Raw genomic sequence first — 20,722 nt, forward strand, 5'->3', positions numbered from 1 at the left:
CCGTGATGTCTTTATGTTGTCATCTAGATGTATGCGATGCGTGCATACACTAGGGTGTATTCCTTTGATATCATCTAAGGGCCAACAGATAGCGGAGCGGTATTCTCGAATGACATGAATCAAAAGCGCTTCTTCGTTGGTAGTCAAATGGGAAGAAATTATTATAGGGTGACTACCATCGGGATCAAGATGCATGTACTTCAAATCAGAGGGTAGAGGTTTTAAATTCGGGGTTGGAGGATTGGGGATGAAGGATTCGTGAGGGGCTGCCTCTTCAATGGAAAAGAGCGAGTCAAGTTCTTCTGAATCGTTTGGTAACGCAGCAGTATGGTCAAATAATTATATTGACTCTAATCATGTATGGACATCCTTAACGTACGAGTCATCGTCAAACTCAAGATTATCAAAAGAAAGAAATTGGTGTACCTCGTCTAGGGGAAAAGAGTTTGTGAAATATTCCTGTTCCAGATTATCAATCATGCTAATCTCACCCTCAATGTCAGGATCGGAAAGTTGTTTCATTAAGTTGAACACATTGACTTCTACAGAAAGGTTCCCGAAAGACATTATCATTGGACTATCCCGACAGTTGATGAGAGTGTTAGCAGTTATAAGAAATGGACGTCCTAAAATGATAGGAATGGAGTCACAGGCAACTTCGGTGTCTAGAATGACAAAATCAACTGGGTAGTAAAAATCTTGGACCTTGACTAAGAAGTTTTCTACTATGCCTTTTGGGTACTTCATGGAGCGATCCGCGAGTTGCAGGGTCATGCTGGTAGGTTTTAATTCATGAAGACCTAACTACTTAAATATGTAATAGGTAAGTAAGTTAACACTCGCGCCTAGGTCTATAAGGGCAGTAGCGGTCACTACAAGAATACTGAGCATTTGTTGCCCAACGTGCATGGTACAGTTGGTCGACCTAGGTCCTTGTATTTAACCACACCATTGGTAGCAGTAATGGAGGGACAAGTACACCTAATGGAGTGGTGATGGCATTCACCCCACCCTGGCTGGGATTACTAGATCCTTGGTGAGTTCAAAAGCAGTGTTTGTGAGCTTAGGGTTTGGAACTGCTTGGCTAGGAAACACGCCCTTTTGACTTTAATCATGTACTAACAACTGAAGAGACTGTTGGATATATGCAAGGATTTGATTATGTTGATTCATGTAAGTCAGAAAATTTTCAACTATTTTATCGGCAGTGGATTGTCCCAATGGAACAGCAGGAACAAGTTCACGGTTATTGTTTACGGGTTGATTTTGATTACCATAACCTGGATTAGCGAGAACAAGGTTGCGGTTGTTTTGTTACCCTATATTTGCGGTGTTGGGAAACTGACTTTGCCCTTGCGGAAATTGCGGAGGATTCCCTTGATGGTAGGAATTGTAGTTCATGGGTAGTCGTATAGGAGGGTTGTTAAAACCCGGAGGAGCTGGTTGTTGGGCAGGGGGACGCCAAGCCAAATTGGGATGTTGTTGCCATGGTGCATTAGGGATGTTGAAAGCACAAGAATCTTCAAATGGTTGGGGAGGGCACTCGTATGCCAAAGGAAAATAAGAATCGAAGTGCTCAGGACTTAAGCAAAGAAGACATGGAGCAAAGTCAGCGGCCATAACTTGTTTGGGTTTTTGATCATTCACTTGAACCGAAAGAGCATCGACCTTTTTGGTTAAGGACTCGATTAGAGTTTTTAATTCTGGATCGGGTTTGATCTCGAACATAGACATCACTTTGGTAGGAGTGTCTTTAGATGATCTGGAAGAATCAGTGTTACCCCAATGGGTGTTTCGTGAAGCTTGTTTCTCGAGAAAAGTGTATGCTTCTATAGCACCTTTGTCCATGAAAGAGCCACCGTTCATGATATCTAATGTTTCCTTCTGATGGTCAGAGAGACCATTAAAGAATGATCGGACTAAGACAGCGGTGTCGAGTTGATGATGGGGACATTCGAGAAGCAGATCAGTAAATCTGCTCCGTGCTTCCGTAAAAGATTCCTGGGGACACTGGCGAAAAAACTAAATCTTTTGAATCATCTCTATAGTTTTCTTCTGAGTATAGAACTTCATCATAAATGTTTGTACTAGCTTTGCCCATGTGTCAAGGGATTGCGGTGCTTCGCCCGCGAGCCAAACGGAAGCTTTATCAGCTAAGGTGAAGGGAAACAACCTAAGCAAGACTTGTTCGTTGGTAACGGTTGGATGGTTAAAAGTTGTGGCCACTTGTTGTATCCTACGAAAGTGATTGTATGGTTTCTGATGGTCTAAACCATGATAAACAGGTAATAACCTGAAAACATTGGGCGGAATGCGTAAATCACCTACAATCGCAACGAGTTTAACGCAGAAAGCATGTCCTTCCTATAAGGCAGTATTGAAGTCCGAAAGGGGTTTTTCTACTGTGGGATTTTCCTGGGCCATAACTATGGGAGGTAATGGCAACAGAGATACTTGATGAGGTTGGTTTTCGGAGGAAGAACTATGTCTAGGGGATAACTTGTGCAGTTGTTTATTGTACTTTCGACGACGATACGTATGTTCTAATTCCTTATTAGTACCAGACCGTAGTCTCATGCAAACACAAATTTCAATTTAAGGCTCATAACGAACAAATCATGACATGAGGATTAGTAATTACGGAAGAAGGTAGGTGAAGAAAGTCATCCTGAGTTGGTTCTAACTTGAGCAGGTAAGCTAGGATAATGTGTGAATATTCCAGAAGCCAGGTCACCTGAGAGAATTGAGGGAGGTTGTCCGTGAAATCACGTTCCTTAATAAGGTAACCTCAATCTTTCACATTTTCTAGATACTTATGGAATAGGATGATGATTGATTATGGTATATTATACGATTATTATTAGTAAGATTATGAGGAAATTTAATTGTTAGGATTCTTTTTTTTATGTTTACATAATTAATGTATTATGGAGAGGGTGGGGAAAACACAGGTAATATACTCGCGCAACCGTATATGAAACCTAAAAAGGTGATTATACTACAAAACATGCAAATAAAGACGAAAAATACCAAACTAGATGACTAATCATGCAATAAGCAAAGGCTAGTTATACAGAGGAAGGCTACACATGAAACTACATATTACTCCTACGTGAATAGAAACACGTCCTACGCATGCAATAATATATACACAAAATATAACCTACACGTGCAACTAGATGCGAGCTAGAGGAATGTCGAGAACGTACTCATGCATAGTAATACTGCGAATGTGAATGGATGTAACATACACATACAAAAATAATCTAAGCAACTGGTTTGAAATCACGCAGACGTCCAAATATATTCAAATCATATTAACCGTGTTAACGTCAATAACCACACATACTTAGGAAAACTTCTATAAATGCAAGAGTTTGCATGCCAACATACAAATATGCGATGTAAAAGAGATTATAGCAATCAACGAAATAATTTCCCCGACAAAGTTTGAGGAGTTTAAGAATTTGAAACTTGGCGTCCCGCTTTTTCTCGTATAACAATCGAATTAACTCCTGAGCTCGTGAACTTACTGGAAATTGGATAAACAGTTCTACAGAGTCCAAAATATTACTGAGAAGGAAAGTGACTTGGGCCTGAAAACTTGAGTGTTGACAATCCAGGTCAGTCTTGCGCACTACCCTGGAAAGTTTTGTCCGAGACTGTAAGATCAATGCAGTACTTCAACTTCCTACGGAATTCTTAGATTGTGCTAATGATGATAATAAAGATCTGGTTCACAAATATCTATTAGTAGAAAAATAAAAGTTGGTACAAGTAGGTATGTAACACGTTAATATCGCAAAACAAATGAAAAATAAAAAAAATGAGGGGGTAGGAGATGGGGGGTTGTCCAATGATGTATTACAGTTGTTATGTTAAATGTCCAGAGTCCTTACGTGTGCACCAGCGCCATTTGATAAACGGTAACTTCAAGGTTTTGATTCTCTTGAGTCCGAGGTCCGAAGTCCAAAGTCCGCAGTCCAAAGTCCATAAATGTCTGATTAGTCAAGTTACCTTACTCACGTGGGTTAGTAGCTACTACACCATAAAAGGCGTTTACTAACGGTTATATCCGTTATTTATATATTTACTAACGGATATATTCGTTAGCTCTGGGGCGTTACTATCACTTAGGCCAAATTTAGTAATGGATATAACCGTTACTGATAATAATTTTACTGATAATAATTTTAGTAACGGCTATATCCGTTACTAAAATTATTTGTAACAGATAGCCAACAACCATGGCCTGATTAAATTTGTCATTTGTAACTGATATATCCGTTAATAATGGATGTGGTCACTCGTTTACTAACTATTGTTTGTAACGGAAATATTTGTTAGTAAATTGTAGCCACTAAAAAAAAATCCTGAATCAAATAATGTCCAATACAACTCTTTCTATCTTCTTGATTCAACACTTTTTGATGGTCTCTTCAAGTTGAAACCATTCATTTCCCTTGTAATATTTTTAAGTGACAACTTCATATCCAGGTATCATAAAATGAAGATTTGAAGTAAAAACAGCACACACCAACATTTGTATACATATCGAAAGAGAAAATTTATAATATTATTACAATTAACGAGTACTTACATGCACAATTACATTATATCAACTGAAGCATCAGAACTTCATAATGCCACCCTCACTCAACATGCATGAATGACTGAATGCCACCCCCTCATTGTTATCGCTTGCAAGATTGTTGCCACTACTGCCCTCCACCACCACCACTCTTTACCATATTTCCATAGCCGCCACCACCACCACCAGTTACCAAGGAAATTGAATTTTAAAAAAAAAATTGACATAATTAAAAAGCACAGAAAAGGAAAAATAATCCTTACCAAAAAAGTGGGAAAAAAAGAAGCAATCATATAAGATTGTGCTAGTTAAACGCTTACCATGTGGTTACCTTTGAGCTCGAAGAAATAGCAATCATCTCTCGACTTCTTCTGAAGTTGATATGACCAATTAAAATCTGTCAGACACCACCCTCTTTTGGAAAATTCTCCACCTGCCAAAAAAAGCCAGAGTATGTGATTACTAAAATGTATCTGAACAAAAAACTAAAAGGAAATAATAAAATGACGAGACAATAGTATTGCTTGGTTCTTCTCAAAATACTGAGGTTAAGTTCCTACGACAGTTCAAATCTACCATGATAGGAGCAGAGTTCTACCTCAAAGTAAAATGTTGGTCTCATTCAGGATTGAGTGGGTTCGAATCTAATATTCATTAGTTCACCAGTGTACACGAATTTTAACATGTTTACAATAATTGTGGCCTCTTTTATAGAAGGGGAGGGGGGAACAGACTGTCTTAAATATAAACAGTTACAATTGGGTATCCTTGAAGCACCTTCAATAAGGTATCCTTTCTGAAACTTTAATTATCGAGGAATTATGAGTCTATGGTAGATGAGATCAAGACATGGAAGTACGTACCCAGTACCCTGACCACTTTGCATTATTAGCAAATGGGTCGAATTTTTTTACTATACCCTGCAGAAAAAGGTGTTGCATAGTCAAAGAGCCTTACAAGTACTTCCATTTATATGACCTAATCTATTTAAGGTCCAAATATTGTGGTAAGCAGTTAACTCACTCTAAGTCCTCCAGTGCAATGAACTACAGGAATAGTTCCATATCTCATTGCATACAACTGGTTTAGGCCATGGACCAAAATATCAACGATATATCCGATATATCGCCGATATATATATTGGTATTTTGGTACATCGATATCGATATTTCCGACATATATCCACCGAATATAGTACCATTTTTTTCCGATATATATCGGAATTTCTGATATAAAAGTTTATATCGCCGATATAATCGATATATCCGATATTTACGATATATATCATTTGACTTTTTGACCAGTTTTTAATATAAAAATTTTCGATATTTCCGATATATCCGATATATATATCGGCAAAATATCCGATATGTCCGAAATATATCGGTGAGATTAGAGTGTTTGGAACAAAGGGTGGGCGCTGGTTACAAAGTTTGGAATAAAATGAAAAAAAAAAAAAAGTTTTTGCTTTAGCATCTCGGTTACAAAGTTTGGAATAAAGTGAAAAACAAAAGTTTTTGTTTTAGCATCTCTTTTAGACTTTTAGTCCATTCCATTTTCACTTTGTCAGCAAAAAAAACACGGGATTCACGCTAACCTTCACAATTCACACCAACTCTCCTTAAAAAAAAACATCTACAAAAAAAAACTTCACAAAAAAAACATCTCTCCTGACTCCTCAACCTTCACACCAACTCATCACCAACATAAACCAAAGTCTAGTACTCAAATGAGCTTTCAAGTTTCAATAACCCACGGGGAAAAAATATAGCAGCATTTTCTGTATCCAGGTACTCATTTTGATTTTCTGTACTCAAATGAGCTTTCAATAACTTTGATCATGAGATTACTTTATAATTTATATGGTGATGTACAAATTGTTAATGTTGGTACTGTTGTTAATGTTACTCAATCTGAACTTGAGAGTGCTGGGTGAGTTGTTTATAACTTTAATATGATATATCTACAAATTTCATTATTCATGCTTGATCTAAGTAAGATTATTTTCTTTCTTCTAGACATTAGACCTACCACATTATAATTCGTTAACAAATAAATAAAAGGAGCCCATGATGAAGTGAGTAAACGAAACAGAAAATGTGTTGGAATAATAGTACTAACGTGTTCTTCATGATCAGTGTGTTACTTGATGAGAGATGTCGGTTGAATTTTGAGGATGAAATGATGAAGAAACACTGATTTAGTTTATACACTCATTTATTTTATACTTAAAAACACTGTCGTCATCAACGTTTTATTGTATTAGCATCCCGTAGGCTTGTACCTAAAAATAAAATATTGTTCTATGAATAGTCAGCACCAACACCTTTCAAAGCACCGCCCAAAGCAGGCCCTCTACATTTGGATAATACTATGTACTTAATTACTTATGTAGAGGGATGAAAAACCTTTCATGAATTTCCATGACTTTATAGTTCTGACAAAAAAAAAACTAAAAGAACAAAAAGTGGACTTGATATGGGACATAAGAGAAAAGAACGGATTGGACATAAGATAAGGTCATAGGGTCTCGCTATTGGCATGGGCGGATGGGCCAAATTGCTTTTCCAAATGGTAGGACATGTGTGACCAAAATGCACCTTACAACTAAAAATGTAAATTACCATGATTCCAAGGCCTAATATTTCGAAATCGGACAATATTTCACACTTCAAAAAACAAAATATATCGGAAATATCAATGTATCAAAAAAAATAAAAAATCAGTCAAACATCGGTCAAAGTCAACAAAGTTAAAAGATATATGTCGAATAAGTCGGAAATATCGATTATATCGTCGAAATAATGATATATTTCGGTTTTACCGATATATATCAGGCTAAAAAGGCTTAAATATTCGGCTGTGAAATATCGAATCTTTCGATTTTGGATTGCTTAAAAAACGAAATATTTCAGCGACATATCAATTTGTCGTCCGAAATTTTCGGCCTTGAATTAAAGCTTCTTCTTTCCTTTTGTTGTGCTTAGCTAGCTACCTAGTGATTAGTGTTGATTGCTTTTACTGGAATAGATTTGATCAGTGTTTTTTATGGGTATTGTTCGTCTTGGTTATCTTTCTACCTTTTGGACTAATGTTTTGTATTGGTTTTGATTGAGATTCGATTGAGGTTACAAGGGTTAATCTGGCAATAAAGATGACATCGGCGGTGAAACAATGAGGAGGTCTAGGCGATTGGTTAGATAAATATATGCCAACTGAGGGCGGGTTGGGTTAAGTAGTGATAAATATTGAATCTTTCTCTACCTTTTCTATTTCCAATCATTTTTGTTATCAGTTTGATGGCAGTGCCTGCCTAAGGTGGTAGTATATGTCCAAAGTTACGGCAGATCAAAACAATTTCTTTCATCGATTGTTGGTATTGGTATTCTGTGCAGAGTTGAGGAGTCTATATTCCAATGTTCTTTGGCAATAAACCTGTCGGTATGGGTATTGACTCAACAGCTTAAGGTAGTACTAGTCTACTAGACCTCATAAGGGATCATTTTGATGGGGGCATATGATAGGATCACAAAGAAAATTTAATTACTTTCCTACAAAAATTAATGTAGCTATTATGTTATCTATAAATTAAGGTAGCTATTATGTTAAAATAAAAGAAATCTCATAAATTCATAAGAACTAAATTGATCTACATTGAGAAAATGAATAAACCTACGTTGAGAAAAATGAATGATAAATTGAGAATGTTGGACTTTTATGTTGTTATATGCATAGCTCGATCATTTTGATTAATTAGTTATATTTGTCTACGTACAGCATTTCAACGTGTTCGGAAAAATTGTTTCGTAGTTACATATTTGTCTAAGAGAAAAATGGTTAGGATACCAGATATTGGTTGGTCTCATGGCGTACCGTTGGATAACAACAATGGGAAATTTAAATGCAATTACTGCCAACTAGAATTTCATAGTGGTGGGGTCAGTCGCCTAAAACAGCACTTATCTGGGGTTGGTAACCAAGTGGCAAGGTGTACGCAAGTCCCCGGACAAGTAAGAATTGCAATGCGAGACCTACTACAGGATGGCACAAATAAAACACTTAAAAGAAGGCAAATATGAAACTTCGAAATCGAGGAGACAATGTGCGCTCATTTGGACGATGATTCCAGTGATTCTGACGCAGAAGAAGAAGCAAGAGCATGCGAAGGGAGGGGTGAGGAGTTTCAGGGAATGCAACATGCACGAAGAAACTCTGTAGCTGACCAATGGGATGAAAGACAGCTAGAAAGGGAAGGAGAACATGCAAGAAATTTTCGGCATTGTACTACTTTTGTGTCAGGAAGTGGCTCTGGATCAAGCAACAAAGGAAAGGGATTCATGGGTTTGCGGAAGTCCAGAACCATGAGACAAGAAACAATTGATCCATACACTATTAGACATCCGGGACACGACCAACCTAGTGTCAAAGACATGGGTAAAATGAAGACATGGAGGCAGAAGTTGGGTAGACGGATCAGTTCATGGTTCAATTTTGCCGGAGTACCTCCACATGCATTAACAACAAACAATCCATACTACCAACCAACTATTGATTTCATCACGAAATGTCTTACTGGAGTGAAAGGACCAACTACTGAAGAGGTACTGGGAAAATATTTAAAGATGGAAAATGATGATATCGACAAATTCGAAATGGAAGTGGCAAAGAAGTATCCAACTTATGGATGCACCATCATGTGTGATGGTTGGTCTGGGACAAGAAAGATATCCCTCGTTAACTTTATGGTCTATTGTGATGGGGAAACAATTTTCAAGAAGTCTTTCGATATCAGCATTGAGCCGAAAGATCACAAAATCGTATTTAAGTTAATGAAAGAAGTTGTTGATGAGATAGGTGCAGAAAATGTGATGCAGATAATAACTGATCAAGGTTCTGCCTACAAAAAGGCTAGAAAATTGCTGATGAAGACACCATGATATAATTTATTTTGGACACCGTGTGCTTGTCATTGCATAGACTTGATGTTAAAAGATATTGCCAAGTATCATCGGGTGGCGGGGTGTATCAGCAAAGCTCATTCAATTACAAAGTTCATTTACAATGCATCCAGGGTCTTAGCATTAATGAGGGAGACATGTGGTAGCAAAATAGTTAGATCTGCAGGAACTAGATTCGCCACAAACTACTTATCTCTCAAAAGTCTCCAGCAGAAAAAGATATCACTTAGGCAGATGTTCGTGGATCAAAGATATCTCGACACCCCATCGGCTAAGTCTATAGAGGGTATGATGGCTGTTGAGCAAGTCGCTCAAGAGCATTTCTGGAATGATGTTAACTATGTTGTACAAATTCTTGAACCTTTGTACAGATGCCTAAGGTTGTTGGATAGTGACAAGAAGCCAACAATGCCATATGTACAGCAAGCCTTTGAAATAATGAGGGAGAAGATCTCCGAAATCCCTAGATGTGGTTGGGTCCTTGATATTATCGACAAAAGATGGACAAAACAATTACTGCATGTGCTACACACAGCTGGTGAGTTTACTTGATTTAGTTTGAGTTAATTAAATTATAATTTCAAATATTCCTAAAAGTTATGTTTATTTCTACTAGCAATGTATCTAAACCCAGAGTACCAATACACATTGAAGCTCGGATTCTCCGATCCCCACAAAAAAGCAGTTATAAAAGTAGCAAAAGTGTTATTTAGTGATGGTAGCAAACAAGCAAAAGCATTGCATCAGGTAAAAATAAGAATATTGATATTCTCAAGTTAGAATTTGAATTTTATATTTATGTTGGGTCGCTAACACTTTGGTCTATTAGATGATGTCGTTTCGGGATCATCTTGGGGAATTTGGTACACCTGCAGCGCAGGCTAGAATAGCAATTTCACACCCTGGTAAATGAAATAATTTTTCATACTCTCAAATCTCAATCACTCAAATGCATTGTCTATAGATAATTAATATGTGTTATTTTTGTTTAAATAATGCAGCTGAATGGTGGGAGTTGTATGGTGGTGATACAGAAGAGTTAAAGGAGTTGGCGATCAAAATCCTTTCTCAAACAGCTTCATCATCTGGGTGTGAGCACAATTGGAGCACATTCGGCCTAATTCACACGAAACTTAGGAACCGTATTGGCACGCCAAAATTGATGATGTTGGTGAAGGTCCACTACAACTTGCGTTTGAAGCAAAGACGTGCGCAAAATACAGATAATGATCAAATTATTGACCTCACCCAAGTATTTATGGATAGTGAACAAGTTGATCCATTGGCTGACTGGGTTATTGATAAAAATCTTTTAGCGCCTGTGTTGGATACGGAATCAGGTAGGCCTGACCCAGATGTTGAAGATATGGTCGACAGAGTAATTAGAGAAGATGACGATGCGCCTAGTTTCAGTTTGGGCCCCGAATTTGACACACCTCTCCAAACACAAGATAATTTATCTGAGAGCATCTCTGGTGATGACGAGACAGAAGAACCTGATACTGATGATGATGATAGTGGTGGTGGTGATGGTGACAACAATGGTGGTGGTGGTGGAGGTAATTTTAACGTTTAATTGCATGACTCAACTGATGAGGAAACTCCATTGGACCCACAAGTATATGAGGTTACACCCAGAAACAATAGTGGTAGAGGAGTTCTTAATGACAATTCCCAAAGAATGTATGAGCCAGGGCGTGGAAGTGTTGGTCAAAGAAGACAACGAGGACACATTATACGAAATGATGTTGATATTGATTCAGTTTCTTCTAATTTTGAAGCAATGAGTATGAGTTCAGGGAAACATGACCATGACAATGAGAATGTATATGGTAGTGGTTGGGGATACAATCAATCAAGAGATAACGATTATTCTAGTGGCATGATCAGTCACCCTACAAGTAGTGCGTCATATGGTTCTTCATATGGATATTGGATGGGGGCTGATCAACAACCTTATGGCGCACCACAATCTGAACCAACATATGGACAACTCTATCCAAGTTATGAACCTGTTGGAACTACACCTGGATTTGTTGCATTGCGCCGAATGTATAGTTACACCAACACTCCTCGAATTGGAATCATGTTAGAATTTCCAACACAAAAATATGAGTGGCATGTTCGACAATTTCTCGACGGTGGGTATAACTCTGTATACACTTGGGTAGGGTATTGTGAAGCAGTTAAGATTCAAGAATCGGGTATGGAAGTTGACCAGCCACGTCACTTGTTTATGTATTGATGACTTGATGTAACATATTTATCTTATTTTGTAATTTGAGACTTTGAGTACATTAGATTATGACATTGTGGTTAATTATTTGTCAATATTTTTTTATGGTTTTCTTGATAAATAAATGTTGCTATTATTTCCTCCGATATTTCTGATATATCGGATATTTCTGATATTTTAGATAGTTTGGGCTAGGCACGAAAAAAATAGATATATCCGATATATCCGATATATATCGGTTTTTGGGTACACCGATATATTCATCGATATCGATATTTTGAACCTTGGTTTAGGCCACAAGGTTCAAATCTTGAAGGCACCAACAGTATGTCGCAGCTGTATATTTTCCAACAAAATCTTAAGTGTACTGTTAAATATTCTTGTAAGTTTGCAACCTATGAAAGGAGTAACATACCCAACAGTTATCTTATGAGAAATAGGAACATTAAATCCAATCCCTTCTTACCAAGTTCCTAGAGAGTTAGACCCACCAACCGGAATGACATAAGGTCTTTTTTCTTCCCTTATATTAACCTCTCCTTTAGCAAATTAGTAAGCACCTGCAAAGAAAAGGGTGATACCTTTTCAACTATTCAAAAAGAAAAGAAGTATAGTAATGCTGGACAAGGAAAACAAGATAGCAATAGTAATGGCATGGAGCAGTTAGAGCCTCCAACAACCCGTTCTGTCGGTCGGTCGCCCTAGTTGGTCCAAAACTCCAAAATGATTTACCATATATTGTAACTAAACAACAACAAAAATTCAATCAACATTTAATTGAACCTTTTGCAAGGTATTTCCTTTTTCCTTTTTGAATTTCCAAATTATGGACTTTAGGTTCTTGAAGACTGTTAGATCCTTTAGTATAGACTCAGATAGAAATGGTATCCAAACATACATTTCAATTTTTGCATGTAAAGGATGCACTTTCAGATGTAAAGAAAGCATTGGAACATGTTGCAAAGAGACAAACCTCACTCCCAGTATTGGCATACTCTTCCTTTGACACAAGATCAACATGAGCTCCCACCAAACGCTTAACAAAGAGGTTTCCCGTTGATAAGAGCCCAAAACTGTAGTTTTAACCCCTTAATAATCATACTGTTAGACCAATTATGTGAATAATAAGTAAGAGTTAATACTGATTACGTATTTTTATGCATTTCAGGCTTCAAAGTCCATTATGTGCGAAAAATGCCACTTTAGCGAGATAAAGGAGCAAAAGTCAGCAGAACTTCGAATGCCATATCTTTGGACTCGGACCTCGGATTGAGGCCTACCTTATGTCAAAACGACCGCTCGGAAAGAGATTTGCAATGGTCCAAGCCTTGACCCAATCAGAGGAGAAGAAGTGGACGAAAAGTCTGTGGAAGCCAACTGTAGCTGAAGAGGCCTTTTGAATTTGAAAGAATTGGGTTTTGGGCTGATTCTCGCCCAAAACATGGCTCCAAGCCCATGCACGATTTTTGGATCTGGATGTATAAAACAAAAGCTTGACTCGGTGTTAATGGAAGTCGGGGCAGTTAGGTTAGGTAGATAGGTTAGAATAGAAAGTAGCCATTAAAATAGCTTCTAGATCTAGATTTAATTGTTTTATTTAATTAGTTTCAAATCCTTTATTAGATTAAACCTTTGAATCTTGTTCTTCATTTAATTAGATCAATAAAGTAGTATTTTTTATCAATTTCGATTTTGTCATTTCCATTTCTAGATCTAATTTCAATTCTTGTTCTTATTTCATTTTAGTCATTAATTTAGATTTCATTATTGTTTAAATTAGTAAATTTCAATGCTTTATATTATGTTTAGTTTTAATCTAAATGGGAATGATTATGAATGATTCAAGGCTAAACTCCATTAGAGGGGTTGAGAAGCCTTGATGAAAGCTTGATCCCGTTTATCGTAGAGTCGTCGTAATTTCTATTCCACGCCAGAAATAATTAGTTCACCATGAGAATGGGTTTAATTGTTCACATGCTAGTTATAAATTGGTAGAAATGCCATGTGTAATTAGGGATTAGGAAGAACCGATTGTTCTGTATAGCAGTTCAATTCGGATTACGACGACTCATCGTTAGTGGATTAAGTTGAGTTAAGGTGGAATCAATCCCCCCTCTAACTCCTTATCATCGAATCAACGTAGCATTCCCTTAGTTGTCTGATAATCGACTAGTTGCATTTCGTGGGTAGTTGCATCGTAGTCTAGTTCGTAATTCGTAAATCTCTCATTGACTTAAGACTGATTTCTTAGACTTATAAAACAATTGATGCTAGGGAACTAGGAGTGGAACGAACTTCCTACTCCACTTAGTGCAATTCGCATCGAGAGTAGAAGCTTTGATAATTGAGATTTAAAAGACTTTAGTTTTAGTTTACTTACGGATTGAATTCATCGTTCATTTCGTAGGTAGACTATTCATTTCACATTGATCAAATGGCGCCGCTGCCATCTTAGTTACACTTTAGCATTGTTTTCCTTGTAGAAGTAGTCATTTTTAAGTCCCATTAAACCCACCCACCCTTGTTTGTTTCATACTGTGGTTGCCCGGTTCAGCGTTGACAAATTCAGCGAGAAAATACGGCGGGCGCCAGCATAAAGGAGAGCGACCAGCTAAGTTACTAAATTTCGTTTACCACTTTGCGGCCAGCGCTACCATACCAAAAGCGACCAGCTCAAACACTGGAACTTCGACTTCACATCGAAATGCCCCGCCCATTTGGGCGCGACCACCGCCCTAAAAAACACGTAATCTGAAAATTACTGGGCGGCCTTAGCGCGCATGATGTTAAAATTTCCGATTTCCACAGTTTTGATTCAAACTTTGATCTTTCATATTTTTCAGTGTTCTAACCTCGCTATATACACTTGAACAAAGCGTAAACAAGACGCTATTCATAAAGCGAAACAAGGACGCTATCAGGTATTCCTTTCTTCCATACCTCGCATCTCCAGTTAGAGGTTTATACTAGTATATCAGAATTGTTTGGAGTGTTGCATGTTAGTTAAGTTCGACTTAGTCTTGCATGAGATTAAGGTCCGGCCGAACAAAAACACCGAACGTAAATACACAACAACATCAACAATCAAATCTATCTAGTGTACCACCCACTACACCTCTAACTACTATTTCACACACACCACCGATATAATGGGGAAGAAAGAGAGACTCCTCTCTCGGACTTCTACAAAGCCTTGGCGATAGCCCCAAATCTTGCATCGTTCTAGCGGACCAGTGAGGGATTTCAGAATCCTCCAAATATTTTTAATTTGTTACCCGTTTTCATGGTTTAGACCATGAAAAACCTTATCGGCTACATCGTAGGATTGAACAAGTCCTAACAACATTCCACCATCCTACGGTTGGTGCGGAACAAATTAAATTAAGGGTATTCCCTTTCACCTTAGCCCGATAAAGGCGTCTTTGGTTAACTGCCCAAAGCCTAATTACGTGGACTCGTGGGCTAAACTTGTTCACCGTTTATGGAACATTTTTACCCACCCCTAAAAGACGGATGAGATGCTTTCCAAGATTCATTTCTTTCGACAAAATCCTCATGAATCATTTTCGGAGGCTTGGAATCGTTCACCGATCTGCTTATAGAGTGTCCACACCATAACTTAGCGAAAGACACGTTAGTTCGTTGCCTTTTCAAAGGACTTCAACATCACCATAAAGAAGTCCTTGACATAATGAATGGGGGTAGTTTCTTAAGCAAAGGAGCCCGGAGGCTTATAAATTTTTAGAAGACCAAACTAAAGCGAAAAATAATAATTGGGGGTAGTGGCGATTACTCCGCTCCGCTAGTTCTACTAATACATTAAGGCTGCGGTATGTTTGAAATTAAACACGATTCCGAGCTTAAAACTCTAATCGAATCACTCACTAAAAGGTTGAAGCCATTCTTGTACAACAAAAGCCTATCCCGTCATGAATGTAAATTCAAACCCAATCGTAGTTTCGTTGGAGTCCCGAGCATCCCGACTCCCACGTCCTATAGCCTATGAACAGGCTTGTTCCATTAATAGTGAACCTAACGCCCCTTGGAGACAAAATCCGAACTACGGTTGGAGAAATAACCAACAAGTCACACCTCAAGGGTACAATAATCAATATGTTAGGCCAACGCACAGCTTTAACCAAGCTCCACTCACGACAAGGGCGGTCGGGTAATTTTAATAATTATAACAACCAAGTGCAACCTCGACAAGGTCAAGCACAAGGTCAAGGTAATTATAATAATTATAATGCTAATAGAGGTATCGTTCCGGTCAATAATAATTATCAGAATCCACCAATAAATAATTCACGTGAAATAGTTCTAGTCACACCACCTATGACTACTACACCCACACAACCGGATCGCCTTTGACACCTTCATACAAGTGAGCCAAAACTTTTTCCAAACCATGGCTCAATCTAACCAACAAACTTCTACAATCCGTTAATAATTTAACCCAACAATTGGCTCAAGATAAAGCCCAAACCAAAGGTGTGTTGCCAGTCCGCAAATACCTAATCCTAAAACAACAAACACACCTTTTGAGGTAACCGATAATACTAGTAATGAATATGAAAATGTAGGGGAGATAAATGCCATCACCACTCTCCGTTAAAGTGGTTGGTTGATAACAAGGTAACTATGCCTATAGTTACCCACCATAAGTCCCTACACCTACTATTTTACTAGATAATCGAAATAGAAACTGAAGAGCCTACCACCGTAGAGAGTACCGTTTACAACACAACCTAAGAAACGAAAGCCACGGTTAAACATCCGGTGATACCATTGCTAAATATAGACGAAAACCACCGTTTCCACAAAAATTAGCCATGTTAACTAGGGATACAAATTACGAGGAGATTAGGGACGTTTTTAAGAATCTAACTATAAACCTTCCCTTCCTCGAAGCTATTAAAAAGCTACCACATCATGCTAAGTTTCTTAAGGAATTGTGTACTACTAGGCGTAAGATAAATATACCAAAAGACGCCTTTTTAACAGAACAATTCCCAACCTTATCCTGAAAATAATGGAATTGTTAAATACAAGGACCCCGGTCGATCCATCTTTGACAATGCACCTTAGGAGATTCCTATACGACGACCGCGTTATTAGACTTGGGGGCTAGTGTCAACTTACTCCCATTTTATTTGTATAGACAAATAGGTCTAGACGAGATGCAACCCACTAAAATGACGTTGCAATTAGCTGATCGGTCTATTAAGTATCCTAAGGGTGTAGTCGAAAATGTCTTTGGTAAAAGTTCGGGATTTCTACTATCCGGCTGATTTTGTAGTCCTCGATCTGGTAAGTCGCTAACGACTCTGTCCGATTATTTTAGGGCGCCCTTTCTTGGCAACCGCCAATGCGCTCATTAATTGCCGTGATGGTTCAATGTCCATGTCTTTTGGCCATCTTGTTTGTTGAAGTCAATGTTTTAAAACAAGGACCGCAGTTACCCGATTCGCCTATGGATGGAGAGGTAAGCATGATCGAGAGCTTAAACGAGATTATTTCAACAACACGTTCCCTCGATAGTCATATGCCCAAAATTCTTTCCTTTGGAAAGTCGGACTCCAACATTTTCATCCCTACACTAGTCGATACACATATTATTGATGAGGGCCGGGATAGATGACTTTCTCAAAGATGTAGAGGACTACCATAGTAATGTGGATATGACCAATCTAGATGAGGAATTGATGAGTTTTTTCGAGTAGGTGACAATTCACCCTATCAAGAACTAACTTGCACAACATCCACCTCGATTCCCTCCTTCCACCCTTTCAAAGGAATATCGAGTTTGCACTTTCGATCCTTTTGTTTCTCCCCCGTGCTTCATAATTTTTTAAATCCTCCTAGCAAACAGATACTTGGAAGGACAAACTATTTGACACCTTCATTTTCAGAATTGAGAGAACCTACACACACAATGAATGAGTTCGGTGCTAAAACCACATCCTCATTATTATGCAATTTTTTTCTACAACTTATCCATATCCACCATATTCTCCACAACCATTCACCTTTCCACACTTATTTACTAGAACACCCACTCATTCAAAATGAAAAAGAAGGTGCATGATAGGTTACACAATAGGGTTATCCGACTTAAAACTTCATTCCACTAGGTCGCGTCGTAAAAATCTTGGTGCTTGATTGTGTTTGGATATGTTTTCTGTGATATTTATTTATGGAATGATCCACAACTATTTTGGTTGTTGATATATGATCAACTGCATATTCATACATATGTTTTAGATAAAGTCTCGAGTATCTGACTATAAACGACTCAATTTCTGTGTTTGGTGCACTTCCTTTCACTTTAATATATTGGTGAGTGCACCATTAAGGAAACCGGGCCCTCCCTATGGAGTATGTGGCTATAAGTACCGGATCCTAAGTCCACGGTTCACATAGTTCACGTTTTCCACTCTTGCATGTTTTTCTCGGATTTTTGAGTCATGTTTCTCTATGGTGTGAATTATGTCTTTATTGTTTATTGTTTTTCCTTCTAAAAATAAAATAAAAAATAAAAAAATAAAAATAAACATAGTAATCTAGAAAGTCTCGAATCGATTTGTAAAAAGACCCATTTCTAAAAACAAATTTTCTAAGCTTCACAGTAAAAATTTGTTTGGGGGGGTGTTGTTGTTTTCGTACTAAAAATGTTTTATGTCCCATTAGAGTTGCTTAGGCCGTTTTATTGTATTACGAATTCGGATTGACATAATCTATTAATTTAGCGTTTATTAGTTAAGATAACTTACGTCATGCACGCACTTCGAGGCGTTTTCCACTATCTCGTATGGCATCTGAAGTCGGAATAGAGTGTTTTATGGATCATTGGATAGGAAATTCTCTCCTGATCATTTCCATATCTCATTCGCAAAAATCGGATCGGTAACGAAGCGGGAATTTTGATTTGAAATTCGCGAAAAAAATCAAAAAAATCAAAAATTTCGATTTTGGGCTTGGGCCCAACCCGCGCCCAACCAGCCCGACCCGGTAGCCAAGCCCACCCATTCTCAGCAACAGTTCATCGTTTTTTTTTTTCATCTTCCACCGCCATTAACAAAGCTCAAAACCCTAACAAAAATAAAAATTAAAAAGAAAACCAAAATAACCCACGCCCAAAATCAAATCCTAACCCCAAATCTTCTCTAAAACCAAACCACCACTCCACCACCACCACTGTTCTTTCAGTCGGTCAAGTTAAACCACCACCACCACATCATATTTAAACCCTCACTCCATTCCAAACACTAGATGGCTCAACAACGCCGAATTATACCGAGCAAGTTTTCATCGCCGACCACTTCGCTACCGTTTTCACGGTGACGAATGGCTAGTAGAGAGCTGGAATAGTCTCGGTACTCGACCCGAGCCTTCTACCACGAAGACTTGGTCCGACGGTTCTACAACACCAGGGAGTTGGAGGGGAGTAGGATTTTTGTGATGGTAAGGAAAAAGATGAGGGAGTTGACTCTTCGATTTGTTGGTCGAGATTCTAGGCATTCCGCCTAGAATCCATCTGGATGTCACTCTACAGGAGCCCCAGTTTGACGGGGGGTAGAGCCTCTGATGGGCGTGACTATCATCAATGGGAGCTACAATACAAACTCCCATTGTGTACGCCAGGCATCCCTCAGGACCAACCAGCTGGCTACTGCTCAGTGGATTGGTCGGAATGTCCTAAGGAAGGACAAGGTCGGCGACATCGGTCCGACTGCCTCCATCGTCTTATGGGTACTCCGGCGTAAATGCGATTTTTGTATCCTGGAGTTTTTGCTGAGCATGATTAGGGGGGTCGGAAAGTCTTTGGCACCTCTTCCTGTGTTAATCACCAAGATCATGCTGAAGATGAAAGCAGCTCCGGCGTCTGAGAGGATTTACATTACCCTGCACCGTAACACGCGTATCTATAGGGAGTGTGTCCAACAAGTTTGGAGGAGGGCTGAGGATAGAGAAGAAGAAGAAGAGGATGGTGGAGCTGGGAATGAAGAGGAGGTCGGGGACATCGGGGATGCCTCTCCGGGATGAGGAAGACTTGACTGCTTTGATGCAGATGCCTTCCGAGGTGTTGGTCCGATCACGAGCGCATGGCTGTGCTTCATAGGGCATCATCGTTCACTAAACACTATCTGTCTGACCTCCGGACTCGACAGCGACTATTCATCACAACTTTGAGATCCGCACCCGAGAGAGGGATGAGAGATGGGAACAGGCGGTAGCTGAGATGGAAGCCCAGCCCGGTTTAGATTGGATATGCTTGCGCTTCCCACCTCATACGGACTCGCCGAGGACACAACTCTGAGAGGCATGAGCAACGTCGGCGAAGGGCGACTGCTGCTGGACCTTCGGAGCCCGGGAGCCACCACTAGAGAGAGTGCCCTCCGCCACCGGTGGCGAGGTGTTTAGAGAGTCGAGGTTTGATAGTGGTTGTTGTTTTATTTATTTTTGTTGTTTTTTATTGTAATGTAACTTTTATTTCCGTAATTTGAATTTTGTAGTGGTACTCGAATGAAATTTTAATATAAGGGCTTATTTTCATTATGCATGGTTGTTTCATATTGACCCCACCTTCCCAACTTGTTTGGGGTGGTTTTATCAATTCAAGCATTATTTTTGTATAACCCTCGTATTAGAATTAATTCTTGGAGTCAAGGTGAAAATATGGATGTTTAGGCGTAAATATGATTAAGTATCATTGTAGGATGAAATCTAGATTAAATAGGTACATTCTATCATAAAATCAACCTAAAGATACCGGGTTTGAATTACAATCCGGGATATGAGTTGTTCCGTTTTCGAGTTTGGAAATTTTAGGATTTCCGAAAGCTGCCGTAATTAGTTTTGGCAACTTTCCGATCCATTTTAGCAACTTTAAACCTATATAAACTTGATACAAACTATCCTCACAACTCACACTAC

General features: G+C 38.6%; 1 protein-coding gene across 1 annotated transcript; it reads left to right on the plus strand.

Annotated features, from left to right (window-relative positions):
• Positions 1-8,686: 8,686 nt before the first annotated feature.
• LOC147494424 (uncharacterized) lies at positions 8,687-11,872 on the plus strand. The gene is made up of 4 exons (XM_086565883.1): positions 8,687-10,087; positions 10,166-10,296; positions 10,379-10,454; positions 10,551-11,872. Exons 1-4 carry the CDS (start codon positions 9,574-9,576, stop codon positions 11,123-11,125), a joined length of 1,296 nt encoding a protein of 431 aa, XP_086422009.1. The 5' UTR covers positions 8,687-9,573; the 3' UTR covers positions 11,126-11,872.
• The last annotated feature ends 8,850 nt before the right edge of the window (positions 11,873-20,722 follow it).

The sequence above is a fragment of the Coptis chinensis genome, chromosome 6 (assembly GCF_015680905.1).
Source record: "Coptis chinensis isolate HL-2020 chromosome 6, ASM1568090v1, whole genome shotgun sequence".
Classification (NCBI taxonomy): domain Eukaryota; kingdom Viridiplantae; phylum Streptophyta; class Magnoliopsida; order Ranunculales; family Ranunculaceae; genus Coptis; species Coptis chinensis.